This window comes from Phodopus roborovskii, unplaced genomic scaffold (genome assembly GCF_943737965.1).
Source record: "Phodopus roborovskii unplaced genomic scaffold, PHOROB, whole genome shotgun sequence".
Taxonomy (NCBI): Eukaryota; Metazoa; Chordata; class Mammalia; order Rodentia; family Cricetidae; genus Phodopus; species Phodopus roborovskii.
The window spans coordinates 32,746,885-32,772,642 of NW_026126416.1; the positions used below are offsets into that span (position 1 = coordinate 32,746,885).

At 45.8% G+C, this 25,758-nt stretch overlaps 1 protein-coding gene across 1 annotated transcript in view; it reads right to left on the reverse strand.

The window, feature by feature from the left end:
• Capn3 (calpain 3) overlaps positions 1-25,758 on the reverse strand; it is a 50,844-nt gene that overhangs the window by 10,319 nt on the left and 14,767 nt on the right. Inside the window, exons 2-11 of the mRNA XM_051183631.1 lie at positions 14,685-14,754; positions 13,370-13,488; positions 10,733-10,866; positions 9,984-10,152; positions 8,833-8,976; positions 7,339-7,422; positions 5,591-5,676; positions 3,529-3,606; positions 2,236-2,396; positions 170-339 (exon numbers count right to left, since the gene is read on the reverse strand). Of these exons, the coding sequence (XP_051039588.1) occupies positions 170-339; positions 2,236-2,396; positions 3,529-3,606; positions 5,591-5,676; positions 7,339-7,422; positions 8,833-8,976; positions 9,984-10,152; positions 10,733-10,866; positions 13,370-13,488; positions 14,685-14,754 (1,215 nt within the window). The remainder of the gene's footprint in view (positions 1-169; positions 340-2,235; positions 2,397-3,528; positions 3,607-5,590; positions 5,677-7,338; positions 7,423-8,832; positions 8,977-9,983; positions 10,153-10,732; positions 10,867-13,369; positions 13,489-14,684; positions 14,755-25,758) is intronic.

A 25,758-nucleotide genomic window follows, 5' to 3' on the forward strand; every position in this document is an offset into this window, starting at 1 on the left:
CTGCCAGCCCCAGTCCTACCCACTGCACCCGTGGCAAACGTGTGGGCCTGAGAGCAGGAGCCCTGGTGGTCACTGAAGACCGGAAAAGCCTGAGGACCAAGCTGAAGACTCCAAATTCTCCTCATGGGAAGACGTGTCTCCTGTGCTGGAGCTGGAGGAGTCTTCATACCTCGTAGATCGCGAAGCCGATGGTGAAGAGGTTGGCTCCCAGCTTCCGGTCCTTTCGCCGATTCTTCTGCATCAGGGCCACCAGGAAGCTGCAGATGACCTCAGAGTCATCAGGGTCATCGTCCTCCTCCAGGAGCTTTAGACGGTACTGTGGGTTGGTCCAGAAAGTGTCTGTGCCCCACACCAGAGGAAATGCACATTCAGATATGGGAAAAGGCAGGAAGGAAAAGGAGACAAGGACCTGAATCCTAGGTCCCCTTTGTGAGGGGTGACTTGAAGATTTTTATTTATATATGCATGAATGTTTTGCCTGTATGAATGTTTGTGTTCCACATGCATGCCTGGTGCATATGGAGGTCAGAAGAAGACAGACATGTGGGAGCTGGGAACTGAAACTTGGTTCTCTGCAAGAGCAATAAGGCTCTTTACCACTGAGCCATCTATCCAGCCCCCATTAAATAGATTTTGACTTAGAATTAAGACAAAACTCCTAGGCATCTCTGAAATGGCCCTAAAGTTACTGCTGCCATTTTGTGCTACTTGTTTGTATAAATGGAATTCTCAAGATTGACAAGTATAACATCAAAATATTCATCAATTTGCCTAGGTATCTCACTGTGTATATGTGTGTGTGTGTGTGTATGTGTGTGTGTGTGTGAGAGAGAGAGAGGGGGAGACTTCTGCTTTCTCCTCTTCCTCCTCCTTCTTTAACAAGGCCTACAGAGTGAGTTCTAGAATAGCTACACAGAGAAACCCTGCCTTGTTAAATTCAGAGATCAGCCTGCCCCTTCCTCCTGAGTTCTGGGATTAAAGGCATTCGCTACCATTTCCAGGCATGATTGCTACTTTCTAACTGACCCCTACATTCCAATGACTCCTGAGCTACATATCTTAGCTTGGTTTCTCGTTTAATCCCCCCCCCCACTACCTGTTTCCTCTGATTTATTTACTTTTTATTTTCATCATAAAACACTTATGAGTGTTCTGTGTGTGTGATGTGTAGGTGTGAAAGCAGGTGCATTCATGCTGTGGTGTATGCATGAAGGTGTGGAGGTCAAAGGGCATCCTGGAGCAGCAGTCCTCTCCTTCCACCTTGTTTGAGGGTCTGAGCTTCTAGGAATTCTCTTGTCTCCATTTCCCATCTTACTGTAGATCATGGTGCGGGGGTCGGGGGGTATAGACACACTACTTACTGTGCCTGTTTTTTTTTTTGTTTTGTTTTGTTTTTATTTTGAGACAGGTTTTCTTTTGTAGCTCTGTAGACCAGGCTGGCCTTGAACTCTGCCTCCCAAGTGCTGGGATTAAGGGCGTGTGCCCCATCACCAGGCCACTGTGCTTGACTTTTATGTGGGTTCTGGGGATCCAAGGCTTCGTTTATCAGGCAAGCTCTTTATATGCTGAACCATCTCTCTATCCTGTTAATTGAGTTTTTAACATATGACCAAGTCTACTCTAAAATGTAGATGACGTCAGTTCTCTATTACAAATCTTTTTCTTGGTATTCAATGGGTACTTCAAACTTTTCATGTGATAAACTGAAGTCCTTTTCCTATATCTTTACAACCAACCATCTAAAAAAAACAAAACAAAACAAAACAACAACAACAAAACTAACACACAAACCTTTGTTTTGTGCAGCTTATATTTACAATACTGACTCATCCACTTAGGTCATTGTTCTGGGACCCTTGGTGTCATTCATTATTCCTTCCCTAAATCTGAATTCTCTCCATCTCTGAAGCCACTGATTTGGTCAGGCCCAGCATTTCTGCCATGGGTTACTGCAGTCAGTACCTCCCAGGTCCTCGAGGATACCTACAACACGATTGTCATGTTCTGACAGTCTCCTACTTCAACCTTTATTAGCACAAATGTACCAGGGAGTTGCTACCAGCTAGGTCCTTCTTGGAGATTCCCCAGCATGGCTGTTCCCTTCCTTAAATGAGGAGAATTTAATGAGACAGTGTATGCCTTAAGCTTAGTCCAGACTTGGTAAGTGACAGTTAATACTATTCTACCTAGAATGAGAAGTACCCAGGCCCTTCCCCCATCCCAAGTGTCTCCCACCTGGGAAGTTGCGGCAGCCTCCAGCAGAACAGCCCCTCACCCAGCGGCCCTCGTTTACGGACACTGTCCAGGTCTGCAGCTTGTCAGACTCCAGGGCGTCAGCTGTGAGGTTACAGATCTCCAGCTTTGTGAAATGGTAGACAAAGTCATCATATGACATCCTGAGAGATTGAAAGAGAAGAGACTCACACAGGCTGTGCAAGGGAAGATTCAGGGGCTAATACAGCCCTATAAAGACCCAAAAGATCCTGGCATTGTCCATTTGTTTGCGCATTTGCTTTTGAGAGACAGAATTTCATGGTGTAGTCTAGGTTGACCTTGAACTCTCTATCTTCCTGACTGTCGCCTGAGTGGTGAACTTATAGGTGTATGCCTGGCACTGCCACTTCTGACATATTGACCCCAAACTATCACTATGTCTTACAGTGATGACTCCTCATTTGTCTTTGATGAGAGAGGGCTGGATGGAAAATCATTTTCCAACATGTTACTGTGTGTTTCACTGTTGCCAGGCACATTTTAGGTACAGGAAAAAGAGATATCATTTGGGGAAAGATACTTTTAAGGCCAATGACATCACAAATAAATGCATCTGGGTTTTGAGGGAACCATAGGCGTTTAAGGGGTACTCCTGTCAGCTGGGATTCAGAAGGCTTACCTTACCAAATAAGGGTGGTGATGGGAGATGTCATTCTGTAAATATGTTTCTCTTACTGGTTAATGAATAAAGCCCTGTTGGCCAATAGGAGAGCAAGGTAGGCGGGACGAGGAGACAAGGAGGTTTCAGGGAGAGGTAGGAAGAGATTCAACATGTAGGACTTGAGAGAACAGAGGTCTGGCTCCTCTCTCCAGTAAGATAAGATCACATGGAAATATTTAGATTAATAGAAATGGGTTAATATTTAAGATAGAACCAGCCAATAAGAAACACTATTAACTGGCCAACAGTTTTATATATAATATAGCGTCTCTGTGTGTTATTTGGGGCTGGTGCGGCTGTAGAACCAGGCCGGCAGGGAAAACATGCTCATAACAGGGTGTTATTGAGCATCCGGTAAGAAAAGCCTCTTGACTCAGAAGAAAGATGTGTCAGAGCCAATATACAAGGGGAGCTGTAACAAGAGTTGCTGTGTGCTGGCCTGAGCTCAGTCATTGCTATGACCTGGCAATCTCTTTGCAGACTTCATCTTTGCTTGGCCTCAAGTTCAAGTGGGAAAACAGAGTCCACATGGAACCCGGTGGCTTCTGATTGGGAACCAAGGGTTCACTTCCCTGCCTGGATCATGAACTTACCAGAACTCTCCATCTTCAGTGACCTGGTGTTGTAGACGGGCCTTTTCGTCTTTGTCCACAAAGCTCCAGTCCTTCCAACTGGTAGGAAAATGGAGGGATTAAGGAAGGAAGAGGAAGAAGGGGAGGCCTAATGTGGGATGGGACAGAGGATCAGAGAAATGCTAAGTTGGAGAAGTCTGCATCCAGACCACAGCCAGTAGGAGTCATCAAAACACAGCTCTGAGCTACTACTCTCAGTGGGCAGGCCTGTAATCATTTCCTGCCATCTTCAATACTAAGATCAAACTCCTGAATGGATTCACAAGGGCATCAGGGTCTCTGTCTGAATCTTCTAGCCTCCATATTAAGAGCTCGATTCTGCAAATAGGCAAACTGGGATTCTCTTTTGATGACAGACAGCTGTGTATCTTAGACATGTTGTCACTTGATCTGCCAGCTTCAATTTCCTTGGCTACAAAAGGGAAATATTACATCATCTACACAGGAACTATGATGAGTGCATGGGATAACATCAAAACCGCTAGCTTGGTTTCCCGCTGAGTTGCTAAGCATGTAAATAAGTGGCTCTTCTTTCCAGCCAGGAAACAGCAGGACAGTATTTCTAAGACTGGGTGCTTTAACATCCAGAGCGAGGAAGTAAGCACATTTGTGTCTCAGGATTCCTGAGTTAGAATTAAGCTAAATGGGGTTCAGAATGTGCTTGGAGTCAGGGTGCCCTGGAACCGAAGTGGAGATTGCTGGGAGACATGGCCCCCATTCAGCAGCTCCTGCAAGAGAGGAATCAGCAGGAAGTGTGTTAAGTCACTGGGTTAGTCTGGAAAACACAGCAAGGTCATTGCAGGTGACTTGGGCTAGCGGAAGAGACAATGATGGGGCTTGGAGGGCCTTCTGAAGCACAGAGCACCGTTCATACAGCTCTACTTCCAAGTATCCCATCCCGGGAGCATATAGTCAGCTCCAAGAAGGGAATTGCCACTTGGATGAGTGAAGGGATAGGAATGACATGAATGTAGGAGGCAGCAAGCTCACCATCAGCATCTCGTGGGTCTACTGAGAGGTGACCGGTTCACAGACTAGAATCGGAGTTTAGCCCAATGCCTCCTTGTTAGTGGGTGGTCAATAAACACTTGCTAAGTGAGTGAATGTGTGACTGGAAGAACCTGGAGTGACCATGTACCACTATGGTGCATGTAGAAGTCTGTAAGAACACAGCCACACAGGCCTGGGTGTGGGCCTTTCCACTGTTGAGTCTTACTGTTCAAACACAAGGGGCTGCTTGACATTTAGAATGGACAGCCTGGCCTCAGTGACTGAGAGCACCCTAGAGGGGCTTGTTCTGGAGCCTTTGATGACTCCTCTATGGTGGTTGTCTTCTTGTCCTCAGTCTGTTCTTTTCAGAGGTAAGCAGTAAAATTCCTTCATGAGACTTCGAGTGTGGACATTAAAGGAGGGAGAGACATAGTATTCTCTTATATTTATGGTTGTGAGCCTAGCCTTTAATGGCTGAGCTATCCCTCCAGCCAGAGGACATCATAGTCTCAATTGAACATCTTCCCTAGTTGTCATACAGACTCCTTATAAGCTCCTGGAAAGAGCTGGTACTGCTTCCATTTTACAGATGAGGCAAAGAGACACTAAGAGGGTAATTGCCTATTTAGCCCAGAACCCTGCACTGAGACTCTTCTAGACACATTCCTTTCCTGGGCAGTGGTGGTGTATGCCTTTGATCCCAGCACTCAGGAGGCAGAGGCAGGTGGATCTAGAGTTCAAGGGCAGCCTACAGAGTAAATTCCAGGACTACACAGAGAAATACTGTCTTGAAAACCCAAGAAGAAAAAGAAAAATCATTCCTTCCAAGTCTATAGTCATCATTATGCTCACTGAGCCCCTGGCTGTCTCTTGTTTCCACCCCTAGCCCTTTTGGGGAGCCCACACCTGTACCCTTCTTTGGAGGTCACTGGTTTGAGGGTGATGTTGCACCAGTATCAACAGTACTCTCGCGGTTTGGTACCCAACCCAGTGTGGCCCCAGGCTCTGATGCTCCAAGGTCTGCTTCACCTACCCATCACTCCAAGAGCCGTTCCACTCCACCTGGCCCCAGGGGTTCCGTAGCCGCACCAGCTTCACCTTCTCACCTTTGAACAGGGCCTGGGGCAAAGAGACAACGCTCTGCAGCTCTGGAGCAAGTCTGGAAAGATGGGTGTCTGACTTGCTCTGAGGGCTGGGGTGATAGTTGAGAGAATCCAGTATGAGAGATGACTGCCTGTCCCTGGCCAGGTGGATAAACCAGAAAAGCTCACTGACCGGGTAAGGAGTCTGGCCATTGTACGTGTTGGTGGAGGGGATAAGCACTTATGGTAAGGCTCTAGAAATATATTAAGTATTTATGCGCAGGCTTTCCTTTATTTCTCTTTTATTATTATTTTTCTTTATATGGATGCATGAGTTATATGCACCACATGCCTGCATGTGCTTGAGCAGGCCAGAGGTTGTCAGATCCCCTGGAACTAGAGTTACAGACAGTTGTGAGCTGCCTGATGGTGCTGAGAACCAAACCTAGATCCTCTGGAAGAGCAGCCAGTGCTTTTTACTTCTGAGCCACCTCTCCAGCTCCTACTTTTATTATGCACATGTTCACCCATGTGTGTGCATGTATGTGTGCGATGTGAGGGGAGTGTGCATGTGTCTCAGTGCACATGTGGACATCAGACAACAACTTTCTGTAGTCAGTCCTTTCCGTCTATGGTGGGTTCCAGGTTTGAACTCAAGTCTTCAGACTTGCACAATAAGTGCTTTTACCAACCAAGTCACCTCACCAGCCCTCTGTGTGAGATTTTAAAAAGACTCTTGCTTGCTCAACATCAAATGCCTGCTCTAGATGGACCAATTAGAAAAAGATGCCTGCTGGGTGTATGCTTTTAATCCTAGCTCTCAGGAGGCAGAGGCAGGCAGTTATCTGTGAATTCCAGGCCAGCCTGGACTACAAAACAAGTTCCAGGACAGCCAGAGCTCTTACGCAGAGAAACCCTGTCTCAAAAAAAAAAAAAAAAAAAAAAAAAAAGCTTCATTCTCCTTTGTCATGAAGTGGGAGTTGCAGACGCAAACTCAGCCCAACTGAATGTTACAGCCTCACAATGTTCCAGCCTGGGAAATGACCTAGGAGTCTTCGGAAACCCCACAGGAAGCAAAATATTGAAAATGAACATGAGAGAACAGGAAACAAGGCAACTCACAAATCCAACTTTGTAGGACAAAAGCAGTATATCTAGTTGTTTCTTGGAAATGTTAGAAAAATTCCTATTTTGGGCATTAAAACCAAAGAAAGGGACCAGGGAAATGACTCAGCTGGTGAATATCTTGCTGGAGTTAGAGATCCAAGTCTGGATCCCAAGCACCCGGGAAGAGGGTATAGGGGGAGGCTCAGCAAGCATGTCTGTAACCCCAGATTTTGGGCAGGGTAGATGCCTAGAACTCATTGGCCAACCAGTCTAACCAATTGGTTAGGTCCCATCTCAGTGAGAGACCCTGCCTCAAAGTAAGGTGAACCACTAAGGATTATTCAGTACTGACCTCTGACCTCCACACACACATCACATAAGGTACATTTACTTCACACACAGATGAACTGAGTAGCATCTGTGCCCTTGTCTTCCTCCAGTTTGTCCCATAGGTCCCTCCACCCCCAGGAAACCAGCTTGGACCTGACTGGCAAACTCTTTGAGTGGTGAAGGAGGCACAGAAAGTTAAGTCCTGACTTTAGGGGATCAACTCAGCTGTGTTTCCATGTCCACCAGATTCCACAAGACTCACCTCCTCCAGCCCAGTGACTGAATAGGCATGACCTTTCACCAGCCCACAGGCCATTCTTGTCTCATATTGCACAGGAACGATCGTCTGCAGAGCAATAACCAGGCAGCCTGTCAGAAGTTAGGGGGCAGAAGCTCTGCTGCCCTGAGTTCAGTTCTGAGTTATCACAGACTAAGGATGGCTCCCTTCCCTGACAGAATGCCTTACAGCCAAGATCAGACCCTCACTACTTTTTCAAGAGCAACAGGAAGATGCATCCCCAGGCCCCTAGCTGACTGCCAGAGTGCAAGGTGGGTGCTGGATAGAAGGTGAGTGAAAGAATGTGTTCATCCTTTCTAGACCCCCTCAGAGGAGCAGAGGGGACATCTGGGGTCATTCTGCTGAGCTGACTATTCCGCAAAAAAGGAATTGAGAAAGGGAGTTCAATAAAACCTATAGATCTACACTTTTCTCTTGACATCACCTCACCTCCCTCACATTTTCCTAGAACATGAAAGTCAAGAAAACTCTGTCCTGACTCCCAGTACTGGGAATACTGGATGATTCCCTGCTGTGACATGACTACACCTGAGCACAGGAAGAGCTGTCTCCACTCAAATTGTAGTCTTGTGGGTTCTTCAGCAGAAGGGTAGATCAGTAAGGCCCATGAGTGCTCCACAGGCTTCCAGCACCAGGGGCCTAGTAACAGCAGCTTCTGAGTATCACATGGGTTTGATTCCTGAAGCCTTCTTCAGGGTAATGGGTGTAGATGAGCCTGGAACTATGTATCTTAGTCTCTTAGATTTCATTCCTCATTTGACCCTGACTAGGGCAGGACACTCAGTGGCCTTCATGTTATTCCTTGGAGGCTACCCGAGATGACTTTGGCTCTACACAGCCCATCATTTTGACCCAGCAGTTTTACTCTTGGGATGTAGTCTTATGGATGTGTATATATGTAGTCACTGTATGTGTGTATAAAGATATCTCTAGTGAAATGCTTATTATAGCACTTTTGAAAAGAGACTTTAAAAAGCCCTCTAACTTTTCCATAACAGAATACTAGTAAGCAAATTATAAAATATTTGCACATTAGAATATGATTATAAAAGAATACTTAGTTGCATTTAAAAAATACGAATCTGACAAAAAAAGAAAGAAAAAGTAGGTTGCAAAGATGTAACATAAGACACGATTTTAAGAACAAAAATATGGTTTAAGTATATTCCTAGAAAGATCATATACCAAATGCTATATGGGAAAATACAGGCTATTAATTTTCCTCTGTGTTTTGTTTGCTTGTTTTGTTTTGTTTTGCTTTTGTATGAATCGGTCCTTCGGTAAGCATGTGTGCTTCCCAGGAAGGAGGATGTAAGTAAGCCCTGTAGGGCAGGGGTCCTCCGGTCCTTATGGGAGAGTGAACAAAGGGGAGGGAACTTGTTCTGCGCACTGGCTGCTCTGGGAGTTGACTTCAGGATGGGACATGTAGTCAGTTTTGACAGCTGGAGATGTACACACCCTTGATGGTCTGTCATCTGAGCCCCTGGGGTCGAGGTCTGAGTCTCTGAGCAGCGACTTATCCATATTTCTCACCATCCGCGCAATCAACTCCCCCATGTTCAGACCAGAAGGAGAGGTTCCGTAAGTCATGTTCGTGCCATCCTGAGGCCCGATGGGAAGGAAAGTGGAGGATCCAGGAAAAGGAAAGGGAAGAAACAAGGGAGGGAGGGAAGGGAAGGCGACAGGAGAAGGGAGAGACAGACAGCAAAAGAGGGGATATCAACAGGGCACAAATACAGAAAAGATGCAGGAGAGCGATAGCGAAAAGCTCCTATGTGGCTTACGCTGACGCTGACTGACAACCAAGCCTTCCTACCCAGGGGAGTGCTGGGAGAGAAAGCGTGTCCCACCCTTTCCTCTCAAAAGGAGCTCCCAGACTGCTAATCTCTAAATAGCCCTAGGGGAGCCCAGGGCATGGTGGGCATAGTGGGTCCTCTCCTCATTCCCGGCTCAGTTCCTATCACCTTGGTGCACTGAGAGAGGGACTCGGCGACTGTCTAGACAGCAGCACAAAGCTCAGTGGCTAGGGAACGACTAGCTCACTAGCCCTTTCTAAGGGAAACGGTGGGCCTAGGTCCACAGCCAGCCATGTGGTTGGTTTGGGGGGCTTGCTTGGGCTGAGTAGTCTGGACAGACGAGGCCTGCCTGCTGGTGGTTTCTCTAGACCTATTTCTACCTGAATGTCATTGCTTAGTCTTTTTATTGAGAACCCCCAGAAATACATTTCCCTTGAAAAACTGCCATTTTTAAAGTCAAGATCCCCCTTTTTTAAAAAGCAGGATCTCAGTATTCATCCCAGGTCAGCCCAGAAATAACCATCTTCCTGCCTCAACTTCTAAATCGCTGGAATTGTTGGTAGTTCCTATTTTTTATTTAGCATGAGGTGGGGATACATGCAGAAGTCAAATGACAAGTTGTGGGGGTCCATTCTCTTTCTGCCATGGGGATCCCAAGGATCAGACTTAGACCCTCAAGTTTAGAAGCATGTTTCTTTACCAATGAGCCACTGTACCATCTGGCTCTTGCGTCTTAAAACGAAACATTCACCCTATCCCAAAAGGAAGCTGTGTGTCATTAAAAGCAGAAGGCTTCCCAGGAGCCAGACTTACATCAATGGAGCAGCCCATGAGGGACCCTCTCTCGATGGCTTTCCTCATGATCTTGTACATATCACTGGGAGCATCCTTGATCTCAAAAAACTCTGTCACCCCTCCTGTGAAGTCCTCCATGGCCTCGGTGGTGTTCCCACCTTTTAGAGCTTCATAGGAACCGTGGAGCCTTGGAGAGGGGACAAAAGCCAGTCTGGAGTCTGGGAGTCCCAAGAAGGATGCTCCCCTAAGTAACGCAAGGCCACAGAGAGCCAGAAGCATTGTCACCCACCGTCCTGTCCCCACTCCCCCAAGGTACTCTTCCACTGTCTGCTGCTAAGCCTAGCAGCATGGTTGGGGGTGAGGGGTGGGAGGCTGGGAGGGTGAGGGTGGGTAAGTGGGGATGGGGTGGGGGTGGGGAAGGGTTGGGGTCAAAGGTAAGAGACAGCTTGGCTGAGCTCCAGAGATGCAGTGAGATGCAGTGGAAGGTGGAAGATGGAAGTCACCAGGAAGGTGGGATCAAAGAGTTGCTTTGGGAAGCTGCTGCTTTATGACACACAACTCTATTTCTTCTCATTAACTTTATGATCTTTAGATAGGGCTCCTACCGCTTGGACCTGCTTGCACTCAGGCTGACTCAGCATGCTGAACTCCCACACTACACACAAGCATGTACACACATGCCTAGCCCAATGTGAGCGAGACTTTGGCTGAATCCTCAAATCCGCAACCCCGCCTGAAGTCTCCCATCCTGACCACCGTCACCTTACTTAGCATAAGCTTTCTCCAGCAGAGCACTCCAGAATTCATTGCGGTGGTTGGATTTGGTGAAAACAAGTTGATTGTTGTATGTTGGCAGACAGTCATCAATGACCACATCTACCCAGTCTCCATAGCGCCAGAACTGCAAAAGCAAGACGCACAGTCACATCCATAGACTGTCTTGACCCTTGTCCACATCCTGCAGGGCTCTCAGCCTCAGCCACCATTTCCCAGGCTGCTGGCTTTGAAGTATGTGACTCTATCTCTGTCTACACTGTGAACTTCTGGAGCACAGAAACTACATACCACACTCAGTGTCTGCTGAAAGCCTTCCCATTTCTGTGACTATCTTAGGACCTGAGGCTTCCCCTCTTGCCCAGAGGTCTGGGACAGCCCTGCTATAAGTGCTTTCATGTATCCCAAGTGATTGCAGTGTGTGCCCAGGACTGAGATCTCATAATGTTAAGTAAAGCTGTTGGACTGACTGAAGTGTTTCCTTTTTTCCCCCCTTCTCCTCCCTCCCTGTCTTTTTCCCTCCTTTCCTCTCTTCTGTTGTTTTTTGAGACACTCAGACCAGTAGACAGGATGCCTTCCTCCTTCCCTTTCTGGGGCACAGTGGAACGTGTGTGAAGTCAGGGGGCACAGATCGTTTTTACAAGTCCTGAGGCTGGCCTTGTGCTCGTGGTGACCGTCCTGCCTCAGCCTCCCGAGTGCTGATTTATACATTTCTTGAGGAAGGATGGGGAAGGAGGGTAACCTGGGAGTATGCTGAGAGTGAGGATGTCTGAGCCATTCTGGACATTAGGGGTCACCAGGGCTGGAGGTAGACTGCTCAGAACCCCAGAAAGTTCAAGGTCCCGACATTCAGGTTTCTGGTCTGTTCTGGTTCAGCCCAGAATTTGTCTCTTCACCAAATGATCAGGATCCAGAAAAATTCTAGTGGATGAATTAATTCTAGAACCAATAATTTCAGGTCTGGATCAAACTAGCAACTAAATGCCCAGAAAACTAGAATTTTCTTGCAGGGTTTAGAAAGATAAGTGGTAGACATGGTGTAGATTCTGCTGTCAAGTGTACAGAGTACAGGAGCTGCAGTTCATGAACCAAGGATCCCAGTAAAAACCCAAAGGACCCCACCACTTTCAGAGCTGGCATGTTAAGAACCTGTCTGAGGGAGCTACAGGCAGTAACAGTCAGCTGGAGAGCAAAAATAGACACACAGGCCAGAAGACGGGACGCCTTCCTCCTCTGTCCCTTTCTGGGGCACAGTGGGAAGTATGTAAAGTCATGACACAGATAAACAGCTGCTTCCTCACAAGCAGTGAGGGGGTCACTGCCACAGGTAGGTGTATGGACCCTACCCTTTCTTGGACCCACTGGGAGGTCAAGGCCAGGAGACCAACAGTGGGTAATGAACTGCATGGTAAGATCACTTTCTGAAAATATTGCTTGACTCCAAAGAGACTGAACTTTTTATGGACCTTGCAGCCAAGTTAGTAATGCACCTTAAGATCATTTAGTACTGTGTACTTAACCTGCTGTCCTACTCTGTTCTCGGCCTATTTAACTAGCCTTTAAGAGAACAGTGTAACCAACTTCATTATGCTTTGGATTTCCCATGCATTCAGCCTTTACAGCCTAAGCTAATACATAATGTCAATCTTAAATTATGTACTCTCCCATGCTCTGATCCAAGATTATATATGTTGTAATCATTTACCAAAAACAGCCAACAAGTTGGGACAACCTTAACCAACAAATATTCCATAAATGTTGGAAGCAACGTGTGGGTATAGGTTGGTACATCTGTGACTTTGAGTACTATTCTGGGTGATTTGTGTAGTAAAGTAACTTCTTTCCTCGTAAAATGTTCAAGATAGCTGCAAAGAATCTTTCATTTCTTTCCCATGCCATGTTTTCTGTGCTATTCAATAAATACAAAGCAAAGCCCTCTGTTAGAGATGGACACAGATACACACACACACACACACACACACACCAGACATATACAAAACAGGCACAGTAGCTTAACCCAGCACTTGGAAGGCAGAGGCAGGTGGGTCTTTGTGATTTTGAGGCCAGGCTATCTAGAGTGAGTTCTATGACAGGCTCCAAAGCTACATGGGGTGCGGGGTGGGGGGGGCACAGACACAGATAAGAACAGACACAGGTATACATATAACAGATGCCACACACAGGCAACAAGAACAGACAAACCACACACATACAACAGACCACACCAGCCGGTGGCACACACTTTTAATCCCAACACTAGGGAGGCAGAGGCCGGTGGATCTCTGTGAGTTCCAGGACAGCCTGGTCTACAGAACCAGTTCCAGGACAGGCTCCAAAACTACACAGAGAAACCCTGTTTCGAAAAAACCAACCTCTGGAAAAATCCAAACAAACACAAAATCAAACCAAAACCAAAAAGAAAACAAAACAGACTACAGATAGGTCAGTACCCACAGACTGGGAACACACAAGGAGAAGTGGGCTGGCTCTTTGTTAAACTAACCCAAGAGAATATTACTTTGTTTTCATTCCTTAATACAACATGCAGTAGTCCGGTGCCCTCTCTGAGGTTATCTTTAAGGCGTCAACAGAGGCCTGGCTGTCATCTCAACCACATCCCATTTCCTCACCTGGAAGTGGAAGATCCCTGCATAGTTTTCAGTGAAACTTTGATCATGGGGTATAACTCGGAAAAGCAGCCTCTCGTTCAGGGTCAGGCAGGCGATGGCTGCAAGAAACCAGCAGTCCCCTGTAGGCAAATACAGACCCAGTTAGTCAGGTGGGAAGAGAAGGCCCAGCTCCTGCCAGGAGTTCCCCATAGATGAAGAATTGGGATGCTCATGCTGGTCACTGCCCTACTTCCTGTCTGCCCTCACCAGATGTGAGCCCAGGCAAGGACAGTGACAGGAATTCCTCAACAGTCTGAGTGACAGGGCAACTCATCCTCTCAGGGTTGGATGTTTTCCTAAGGTCAACCAATTCCTCCTTTTACAAAGGAGACTCACTTCCTTCTTGGAGACAGAGAAGTGGGTGATCATGGCTGCCCTCTGACTTTGCTGGGTGAGTGCTTTTTCCCTTTGGGCACTGAGGAAAACTGTGTCAGAAGAACCATAAACTAAGCAGATGTGCATCAGCTAGCTGCCCCAGGACCAATCTACAAAGGGCACCGAGGCTGGCAAAGGGTATTCCCGGTGCCCCGACAGTCCCAATCTATCTACTAAGGGCACAGGCTAGCCACCACCCTGGTGGTAAGGAGAGGCTGACAACTGCCCAAGTCACCTATCTATCTCCCTGCCTCCCTCCCTCCCTCCCTCCCAGCCTGTCCTCTGGAAGTAGCTTATTGGTTTGAAGGAGCTTAGTTGGTCCACACTCCCTGGGCAGTGTCCCTCAGGAGCTGGGAGCCCCAATACCCACAGTGTCCTCAGCCTCTCTTTCTGGAATAAACTAAGCTGATGCTTTTCAGCTGTCCTCGCCTTTTTTGGGTCAAGTTTTAAATTGTCTTTTAATGATTTCTCCAATTTCCCTTCACAGAACTTGCTCACAGTCTGCCCCAGGGAGGAAGCTTCCAGAACTAAAGGTGGAAGGAGAGGAAGGGTTGTGCAACAGCCAAGCTAACTGAACCTGGGCCTCTCTTCCTCCTGGCAAATGACTCTGTCAAAAGACTCCTTTAGTGTGGAAACGCCTAGTATGATGACCCGAGTTTGACCTCCAGATTCTCCACAGAAGAAGGAAAAAAAATCTGTCCCCCACAAGTTGTTCTCTGACCCCCCGGTGTGTGCCACAGTGTGTGTGTGTATCCACACACTTAAATAAATGATTAAAAAACAATTCTGAGATGCATTAAAAGAAAAAACAGAATTTTGTTCCTTCCCATCCCAAATAGAGATCACACCTGCTAACTTGTCCTGGGTCATCTAGCAGGGCATGGTGGAGGGAGTTTCCTACCTAAGTCTCCTTGGCAGATGTCAGTCCTGTTGGCTCCACCAATGATAAATCGGGGATTCTCACAAATTTCCTGCAGAAAAAAAGGAAACAAAAAGGTAATGCTAGCAATTGTAGGATTTTCGGGCTGATCTGATGGCGTACTGCCCTGGTACCATTGGCATGACGCTCAATTACCCGTATGCCTCCACAGGCAGCTGTTCATTCCTACAGTGTGGAATACTCTTCTTTTTCAAACCAGAGAGCGGAAGCTCAGAAGTTGGGTGTATTGGTGTATATCTATGATCCCAGCACTGGAGGGGCTGAGGCAGGCGGATGGCTAGTTCAAGGCCTGGGCTGCTTAAGGAGACCTGTCTTAAGAGGAACAATAATCAACTGAGGATCAGAAAGGGTAAGAAAACCGCTCCAAGGCTGTCCCATCTTCTCTGCCACACTATATACAGAATAGCATGTATCTTGAGTACAGATGGCATGTACCCTTGAGAGGTGGGTAAAGTGACTACAGAACTCATGGCCTTTGTTTTTCTAAGCCAGGGGAAAGGATGCTAGAAGGAAAAAAAATATCTTCCTTTCTAAAATGTGGGACATAAATATTTAGAGGCAGCATATGTCCCAGCATCCACAGGTCTTGACAGTCTGGAAAGAAGACAGTAAACCTGGTGTGAGCCTCACTTGACCTTTGTCCAAAGAGGCAAATCTACCCAGAGCAGCAACAGCGGCAGTTTCCAAGACTAGGTCTCGCACAGCACACCAGCAGGCAACAGAGGGTGCTCTTATTTTCATTCGGTGTTGGCTTTGCTTTCATTACTTAATTAATTTTATTTTTTACTTTTAAGCTAATTGAAGATTTGATGTTTTGATTTTAACGTTGTTCTTCACAGCTTCAAGAAACCTTCTTATGCCTGTGATGTGTTCTGTGCTGTCTAGTTTTATGTCAACTTGACACAAGCTAGAGTTATCTGAAAGGAGGGAACCTCAACTGAGAAAATGCCTCTATAAGATCAGGCTGTAGGACATTTTCTTGACTAGTTATTGATGGGGGAGGGCCCAGCCTATTGTGGTTGGTGAAACCCCTGATTCTGGGTGCTATAAGAAAGCTGACTCCCACGAGTTGTCCTCTGACCTCCACACATGTACTACAAAATTCATGTATTCCCCCTGCACACACAGGTACTTACACAATACATTAGATAAATAAATGTATCTTTAAAAAATTAAATTCTATGGGATTGTCAATAGGCTGTGAAATACTAGTAATTGATACAGACTTTTCAAAGAAAAAAGAAAGCTGAGCAAGCTAGTAAGCAGCACTCATCTATGGCTTCCTCATCAGCTCCTGCTTCCAGGTTTGTAGGGTAAAGAGGGACAAGGAAAGGACACCTTCGCGGCCCTGAGATCAGAGCCAAGGGAACATTCCCTGACCCTAACCAACACAGGGACTGAAATCTAAATAATCCCAGGGCACAAAATCCAACCAATCTCTGAGCTTGTACCAATCCCCATCCTGAAAATTTCCATCTTGGAAAATGCCACCCCTAAGAAACTCTATATAAGCCCTGTACCTGTTCTGCCTGTTCTGTTTGGGGCTGGCCCCTTTCCACCCTAGCAGATGCAGCCACTCTCTTGGATTCCTCCCTCCCAATAAATTTCTAGAATGAGATTTATTGTAATGACTTTCTTTTGCCAGAGCAGAGGTGAAATGCAATGGCTCTTGCTGGAGCAGAGCAGAGCAGAGCTGGGGAAACCTTCCCTTGGGAGAGCAGAAAGAACTGTTAAACTCAGGGGAAGCTGAGCAGAGCTATAACATTTCTCTGGTGCAGAGCTGTAATAACCTCACTGGGGAAACCCTCCCCTGCTGGAGCAGAGTTGTTATACTTGCATCAGGGAAACCTTTCTTGGAGAAAACACAGTAACACTTTGCTGGGGAACAGTGCCCTACTGGAACAGAGCTGTAACACTTCTTTTTGGGATACCTTTCTCTTCTGAGCTGTAGGTATTCCTTAGCTTCCAATTACCCAGATACCTTTTCCTTCAGAGCTATAACACTTATAAGGTTTGCTGCCTGTTTGAGTTCCTGTCTTGACTTCCCTCAATGATAGATTCTTACTGGAAAATGTAAGCTGAAATAAATCCTTTCCTCCCTAAGTTGCCTTGGTCATGGTGTTTCATCACAGCAATAAAAACAAAAAACAAACAAAACAAAAACAAAACAAACAAACAAAAACCTAAAACATAGTCTCTGTTTTTCTTTCTTGCTGTTTCCCTGTCTTTCTTCTCACAACCACAAACTTCTCCCAAGCGAGCTGAGGCCCCCAGAGTCAAGGATGCCTTCTTCCTCCTACATGGGAAGTTGCATTTATATCACAACAACCCCTCCTGGTGTAGCAATACTGGATGTTGTGGGGTAATAAACCAGTGAACAATGTTTGAAGTGTTCTAATGGGTGGGAAGGTGTGGAGATGAAATAAACTTGGGAGTATAACTGTTTGAAAGTTGTTTTGATGGAAAAAAAATAGGACATTTTACACAATGAAAGGGTAGAGCTAAAGGAAAAAAATTTTTAAAGGCAGTTTGTAAAAGTTGAAACCAAACATCGAAAAGGTGACTAAAGTACCTAACAAGCTGATATGACATGACCTACACATAAAAGGAGTTATTTCAAATGACTTCAAATATAAATTTTGGTTATCTCTTTGGGGATCTATCCTGAGGACAAACATCTAAAACCATAAAGAATTAATCAGGGACTAGAGATTTATGTGGTAGAGTGTTTGACTAACAAGCACAAAGCTTGACCCTCATAAACCCAGTGTGGTTGTGAGTGCCTATAATCCCAGAGCTCAGCAGGTAGAGGCCAGAGCAGTTCAAGGTTATCCTCAGCTACACAGCAAGCTTGGGCTACGTGAAACCATATATTCTGAAAAGACAAGGATACTAACATTATATAGGTGATAAATAAGACTTTTGATTATCATTAAGAGCTAAGGTGCACCCCTCTGATCCGAGACAGGGTTTCTCTATGTAACAGCTCTGGCTGTTCTGGAACTTGCTTTGTAGACTTGGCTGGCCTTGAACTCACAAAGATTCACCTGCCTCTGCCTCCTGAGTGCAGAAATTCAAGGTATATACCACCTGGCAGATTTTTTTTTAGTATAAAAGAAAATATATAAAATTATAAAGTAGGGACTGCAGAGGTGACTTAGTGATTACAAGCACTTGCTGCTCTTGCAGAACAATGAAGTTCAGTACCTAACACATGTATCTGGTGGCTCACATCCACCTTTAAGACTCAGTAGCACCCATATGTGTCTTGGCCACACACATACACACACACACACACACACACACACACACAAATACATTTCTTTTTAAAAAAAGCCAGTGAAGTAATAATCTTGCAATGTTAAATTTATTAATAGTTTCTTTGTCTTCTTAAAAACAATTTCCTATTAATATGCACCAAGAACAAACAAGGACTGGGGATGTGTTCTGCATTAGAGTACTTACCTGGTATGTACAAAACTCTGAGTTTAATCCCAGTACCACCAAAATACCAAAAGCCCAGAAGCAATAACAGACAGATAGCGGTGGTTTCTGAAGAAGCTGAGCAAAGAAAAGGAACAGAACAACAAATACTGAAACAGATTTGACACTGAGTGCTGAAAGACGTAGCAGGAAACTAAGAATGGCAAGCCAGCATCGCCAACAAGAAACAGATTCTAGATCATCACTGGACTTCAGATAAGAGAAACCCATTTCTTTCGCTATGCAGGAAAAGGTAGACTTCTGCAGAGGTAGGGGTGTGCAGATTATCATCAGGCTTTTCTTCCTTTTTTCATTTTAATTAATTAGTTTTCCCCAGCCCAATCACAGTTTCCCCTAACCCTCCTTCCTTCTCCTTTCTGCATCCACTCCGCCTTTCAGAAAGGGGCAGGCCTCCCGAGGATGTCAGCCAGGCATGGCATATCAAGTTGCAGCAAATGTAGGCACCTCCTCTCCTAATAAGACTGGATAAGGCAACCCAGTAGGAGGGTTCCAAAGGCAGGTAACAGAGTCAGAGACAGCCCCTGCTCTGTTAGGAGCCCCACAAGAAGACTGTAATGATTTTAAAAAAGAATGGCTAAGTAGGCACCTTTCACAGACCCTGTCAAGGTATGCCACTAAGCCAACATGCAGCTTTCAACAGAGTTAGTGTAGGAGATCTATTGTGGGACCGTGGAGGGGGAGTGTGAAAGAGAGAAAGGCCCAGCTAGTGTGGGGACACGAGAGAGGCAGGCAAGAAGACAGACAAGAGGTAAAGGCAAGAGAAGGAACCTATGGCTGGTGAGCACTTTTAAAAGGTGCTCCTGTCACATAGCTGACGGTGCAGACACCTGGCAGCGGGTGATGACATAACTGCCTCTGCTGCTGAGGTAGGCTGCCCCCTCCCACCACGCGAACTAACAAAGACCGAGACACACAACTGTAACAGATGTGTAGGGGGCCTAGGTCAGTCCCAGGCAAGCTCTCAGGTTGGCGGTTCATTCTCTGTGAGCCCCTGTGATCCCGTTAGTTGATTCCGTGGGTTTTCTTGTGGTATCTTTGGCCCTTCTGGCTCCCATTTAATAACAATGTTTTATGCCAGAAGACTGGAGCAATGCATTTAAGACACAAAAAGGAACCAAGTGTTCGGTTGGAACCTCTAGCCCACCCCTATACGATCTAGGAATCCCCATTCCTGTCTCTCTCCAAAGCCCGCCTGCTCAGAGAGCCTCTGAATGAAAAAAAAAAGGGGGGCCAAAAAGTCCATTTCACATTCTTGGAACTCTCTGCAGCTTCCTTCCCTGAAGTTGCTGGCTGCCCAAGGGGCCGCCTAAAGCCCTAAAGCACTCAGCTTTGACCATACTTGGACACAAACCCAGTTGTGGCAGACACATCGCCTTGCCTACAGCATATAAAGTCTGCCTGCTTTCATTTGTGGATGTAGCTTCTCTGGCTTTGACCTCTAGAACTGGAGAACTTGCTTGGAAGTTGCTTTGCTCAAATAAAGCTGTTAAACTTTTTCAATTCAGCTTGATCTAGCTTACTGTGTCAGCAGATAAACCTATTATCAGATGACAGAAAACCTATTACAAAGGTAAACCAAAGATTTAAAATGAAACAAAACCTTCCAAGAGCATAGGAATAAGAAAATAAATAATAAATACGTGCAATAACAAAAATTTAAAGCCCACTAAAACCAAGCAACCAAACAGTAACCCTAGCTGATGGCTAGTAGGGAGAAGGTACAGCATGTAATTTATTGCCTGTCACGCTCAACACCTATTTAAAATTACTTCACAGGCAGGCTGAGGATGCAGTTCCGTTGGTAGAGAGTTTACCTAGCATGCGTGAAGCCCTGGGTTTGATTCCCAGCACCCCATAAACTGGATTAGTGTCACATATCTGTCATTGCAGCACTGGTGGGTAGAAACAGGAGGATCCAAGTCTCATCCTGGGCAGCATAGTGAGTTTGAGGCCAGTTTGGGATACATGAAACCCTTTCTCAAAAACAAAATGGACTGGATGGAGAGATGGCTCCACCATTAAGAGCACTTGTAAAGGATCTAGACTCAGTTTTCAGCATCCACACAGTAGTTCACAGCTGTCAGTAACTCTTGTTCCAGGGGATTCAGCACCCCTTGAAGGAAGGCCCTAGGCACACAAATGATACATATACACACCTGCAGACAACTCAAACAAATAAAATAAAAGGACAATAAATAAATATTTTTTAAAAAAAATCAATATGGAGTTTCTTTATAAAAACTTAAAAAAATTATAATGTGGCTACTTACAGCTATACTTGAGGGCTCTACATTAGCATATAACAGAGATTCCTGTGTTATTTATTTGGCACTGTTCACAAGAGCCAAGTTACGGAAGAGCCTAGCTGGTCATCAACAAAAGAATATGTTAAGGACGTTGTATCTATGTACAACAGGATCCTTTGTTGTTGTTTTTATGAGACAGGGTTTCTCTTTGCTGTCCCAAAACTCACTCTGTAGACCAGGCTGGCCTTGAACTCATAGAGATTCACCTGCCTCTGCCTCCTGAGTACTGGGATTAAAGGCCTAAGCCACCACACTCATCTGTACAACAGAATCTTATTTAACTGGAAAGAAGAACAGAATTTGGGCAGTGAGAGCGCTCAGCAGTGAGGGCAGTCACTGCCCAGCTTGATAACATGAGCTTTATACCCAGAGCCTGCATGGTGAATGGAAAGGCTCTCTGCTTCCAGTTGCCCTTTTACAGATACTGTAAAAGAATGAAACTATTTACACATTTACAGGAAAATGTAACTGGTGGCCACCACTGCATAGCATGCACAAAGCCCTGGGTTCATCCCAGTGCTGCATGACCGGGAGCCATGGTCCAGTGAACCTTCACGATAAATAAAGTGCATCTTTATAAGAGAATGAGAGGAGGGCAGTGCCATTCCCCAGGCTCTGGGACTCTGCTACCTCTTACAAACCGCCGAGTGTCTTCCCACATGGGGAAGGTGGTGGTGCACACCTTTAATCCCAGCACGCAGGAGACAGAGGCAGGCGGATCTCTGTGAGTTCAAGACCAGCCTGGTCTATAAGAACTAGTTCTAGGGGCAGCCTCCAAAGCCTCAGAGAAACCCTGTCTTGAAAAACAAAACAAAAATGATGAAAGTAGAAAGGTAAGATAGACATGGTGGTACATGCCTGCAATCCCAATACCTGGGTAAGTGGAGGCACAGAGCACGGAGCTAGGCTATATACCAAGTTTGAGACCAGCATGGCTCCATGAGATCTGTCTCAAAAAGTAAATAAATAAATAAATAAATAAATAAGTTTTGTTCTTTTTGTTTGTTTTTGAGACAGAGTTTCTTTGTGTAGCTCTTACTATCCCAGAACTACAGACTGGCCTCAAACTCAGAGATCCTCCTGCCGAAGCTTCCAGAGGGCTGGGATCAAAGGTAAGTGCCATCATGGTCTGGCATTTAAGTTTTAAAAAGAAAAGAAGGTACAAGGATGATTATTTGGGAAGAGGAAGAATAGCAGTGAGGGGGTGGAAAGAGAAAAGCAAGAAAGGTTAATGGAGGATAAATGTAAGTAAAATGTATATAGTATGAAAATGTCATAATGAAACCCATCTTTTATGTGTGGAGGCTAGAGCTCAGCCTTGGGTGTCACACCTCAAGTGTTCTCCATTGTGGTTTTTGAGGCAGAGGCCTTTACTAACCTGGAGCTCACAGAGTACACTAGGCTGGCTGGCCAGCCAATCTCAGGGATTTGCCGGTCTCTGTTTCTCTAGTGCTGGGATTTGGAGCATGTCAGCATGGCATTCCCACCATGTCAGAGGTTTTAAATACATTCTGGAGACTGACCTCAGGTCATCATGTTTGCACACCAAACACTATACCGACCAGTGACCTCCTTGGCCCTCACTTTTGCTTTTTTGATACATGACTAGGGCACACACACACACACACACACACACACACACACACACACACACACTATCTACTGTGTGGCTGATTCTAAGATTGGAGCAGGAAATACACCAGATGACCCTGGAGCATCTTATAATGATTCAAAACCAGAATGCTGTCAAGACAATTTGAAAACAAACCAACCAATCCAGGAATTTGTTACACAGATATGAGAGCTTCCATTGACTATTGCTGGGATAATGGGCAGTGAGGCAATAACTCAAAATGAAAGACAAATATGCATGAGTCCATATTGTTATAAATGGCTGCAGAGAGATGCACATGGAGAGAACACAGACCACACTCTCCTGCAGAATTATCCCCCATGATGTTTAAGACACTCTGCTCACGGAAGGGGAACATAACTTCCTAGTTATTAAGTGTGGGCTTATGCTTAGGTTCTAGCTTCTGAGAAGAAATGGAGGGGGAAAGAAACTTCACAGCACAGAAATTTGATGGGCACTTCAACCTGGCTATCAAGGTCAACACCCCAGTGAGGAGGCATGTTACAGCCTGTGCCCTCAGTTTGTGCTGTGATGAGAAGGTACTTGCCTTCTGCGGTCAGCCTCCTCAAAACACACAACCCCAGGGCTGGAGAGATGGCTCAGCAGTTAGAAGTACTTGCTGTCCTTGCAGAGGACCCTGGTTCAGTTCCCAGCATTCACATGGCAACTTACAATGGTCTGTAGCTCGTTATAAGGGCTCTAGTGCCCTCTTCTGGCCTCCAGGAGTACTGCATACATGTGGGGTACATACATGCATGCAAGCAAAACATTCATACACATTAAATAAAAAGAAAAAAATATTAAAAAAAAAACAGATAATAAGTCCAGTCTAGTCAGGAGAAAAATAGAGACAGATACCAATTTAAAGGCATTTTATAAAATACCTCACTAGTGCTCTGTGAGACTGTGCAGCACATCATAAACAAGGAAACCTGAAGGGCGGCTGAGGAGACATGACACCTAAACAAATATGTAAGGGAGGAGTCCTGGAACATAAAAAGACAGTGGACAAACCCTGATGAAAGAAAGTGTGGGTGCTGTTTTCAATAACATATCGATACTGGTTACTGATAGAAATTGTGCTGGGTCATGATATATAGCAAGGATGGAGGGAATACAGCCATTCTCCCTTATCTTTGGGGTAGATACCAAGAACCCCAGAAATCTGAAACCATGGCTAGGACCAATGCCCACATATATTAGACTCTTTCCTCTACACACACTTAACTTATAAATTAGGCAATAAAGTAAAACAATTTAAACAATATACAATAATGGAGGTTATTTAAAACTTCTGCACTTTTTCAAGAATAGTCCATTTAATATTTTTGTACCACAGTTGGCCACAGGTAACTAAAACTTCAGAGAGTAAAACCACAGAGAAAGGCCACACATGGGAATCCAGTGCCATCTTTAGTTTTTATGTAAGCCTGTAATGGCAAAATTAGGAGTTTAGGGCTGGACAGATGGTTTGGTGGTTAAGAGCACCAACTGCTCTTCCTTAGGATCTGAGTTTGGTTCCCAGAACCCACATCAGGCGGCTTACAGCAGCCCATAACTCCAGCTACAGGGGCATCTGACACCTCAGATGTCTGTGGCCACTTACATTCACATGCCATGTGCACGTACCCACTCAGGTTCACAGACACACAATTAAAATAACAAATTTTAAAATCTTAAAAACACAACAAAAGCAAATTTAGAAGCTAATTAAAATTTAAAAAAGAAAGTTAACTAATCAAAATTTACATATATACTAATGGGTTTGCACAACACACACACACACACACACACACACACACACACACACACACACACTCCTTAGCAGCTCCAAATGCAGCAGGCTCTTTTACAGCTATGGGCACCTCCTCGAAGAAAGGCTCTGTCCCACATGCTTCTAAGCACTTTGACCTCCCACTGACTTGCTAGGGCTCCTAAGATGTCCCTTGATAGGGCAGCCTGGGTCAGCTGTTTCACTCAGAAAGGAGTCTGGCTGGTCAACGGGGCCCTTTTGTTTAAACAGACTTAACTCCACGCTAATGAGTGAGATTGGCCAGGAGGTTAAGGTTTGTCCTCCCGCCTCTGGTTTCTTTACTGTTCCTCTTCAGCGGACCCTGAAACTTCAAGCCTCTGTTCTCTTCACCACTCCACTCTCCCCTCCCCAAAATCCTGTTCTCAGGGAGAGCTGAGTTAATGGATTCTACCTTATAATCCTATGGAGATTCAAGTCAATGCATTAGCACTCTGAAAATGTTTGCAATCTCAGGTCCTCATGATGAGGTGCAGGAACAGAAAATAACATTTTTAGCCTCTAGTGGAAGAAGTTAGGTATTTGGGGCTGTGGCACATGGGTAAGGAGAACCCTAGTAAGCCTCTTGCTCGGAGTTGGAGTGAATCCATGGCCTCAGGCTCTGACCACTGACCACTCCCTGTTCCCCAACAGCTGCCTACAGATTTCATGCCCCCTTTATCCCTACCTTTGGCCTCTTCCATGTGATGGCTTTCATCTTGGCTTTGTGGCTCAGCTCATGTGAACCAAGGGCCTGCACACCTGCTGGGAAGACTCGGTCTTCAAAGAGGCACTTCTGAGCCAGACACCGTTGTTTGAGAACAACAAAATCCTGCCCCTCAAACTTGAGAGGTTGTGAGACAGTGCCCTCTCCATTCCTCCTGTCCCTCTCTCGGATCACCCTGTCACAGAAGAATCCGGGCAGCAGGTAGGGCATGATGACCAGCGGCAGAACGCGGCCTTCACTGCGGCCTCTCTCCTGCTGCACCCTCAGCCCAGGCCTAATCCTCTGGTGAATGGCCCGGAGCCTATATAGCTCCTCCGCCCTCAGCAGCTTGGTGCAAATGAACACAGTCCAGAGAAAGGCCGTGGTCAGAGTCAGCAGCTTTGGCTAGAGGCCCCTGAGCCCATGGTCTAGGGGCAACACATGCAAGTCAGAGAGGGAAGCCAGGGAGGGGAGAGAGCAAGCCAGAAATGGCTGGGGGACAGACAACAATGGCTTGTAGACCTTTAGGGCACCTCGAACAGCCTTGCTGGGACTCTTGCTTTAAAAAGAGAAAATATAGTTTCAGAGAGCTCCCCCTGCCTCAGCAAAAGGCATTCATGCCTTTGACACTGGCCATCAATGGGATATAGCATGGGGCCTTCTAAACATGCTGTATACACTAATCCTATACAGGCTGTTGAATGCATAGGAGGCATCTGCTCTGAACCTTTGTCTGAGGGTAATGAAGCCTCATTCTCCTGCTGTTCCTGCCCCACCCCTGCAGACCTTGACTGGTCTATGAGGATGCAGAGGGCAAGTATCTGGACCTCAGAGTGAAAGACCCTGTTACAGCTGACCCCAGGGAGAAGATAACACATCCATCGCTCTATATTTAGCACCTGTGGGTCAGGAAGTGTGGTAACTGGGAGAGGCAAATAAATGCGGGTTGAAGCTCTTTCTGCTGTTTTGTTTTATGTTTCATTTTGATTATGAGATGGGGTCTTACGTAGCCCAGGCTGGCCTCAAACTTACTATGTAGCTTAGGATGACCTTTTCCTCCTGTCTCACACATCTGGTCGTGTGGTGCTTGGGATCAA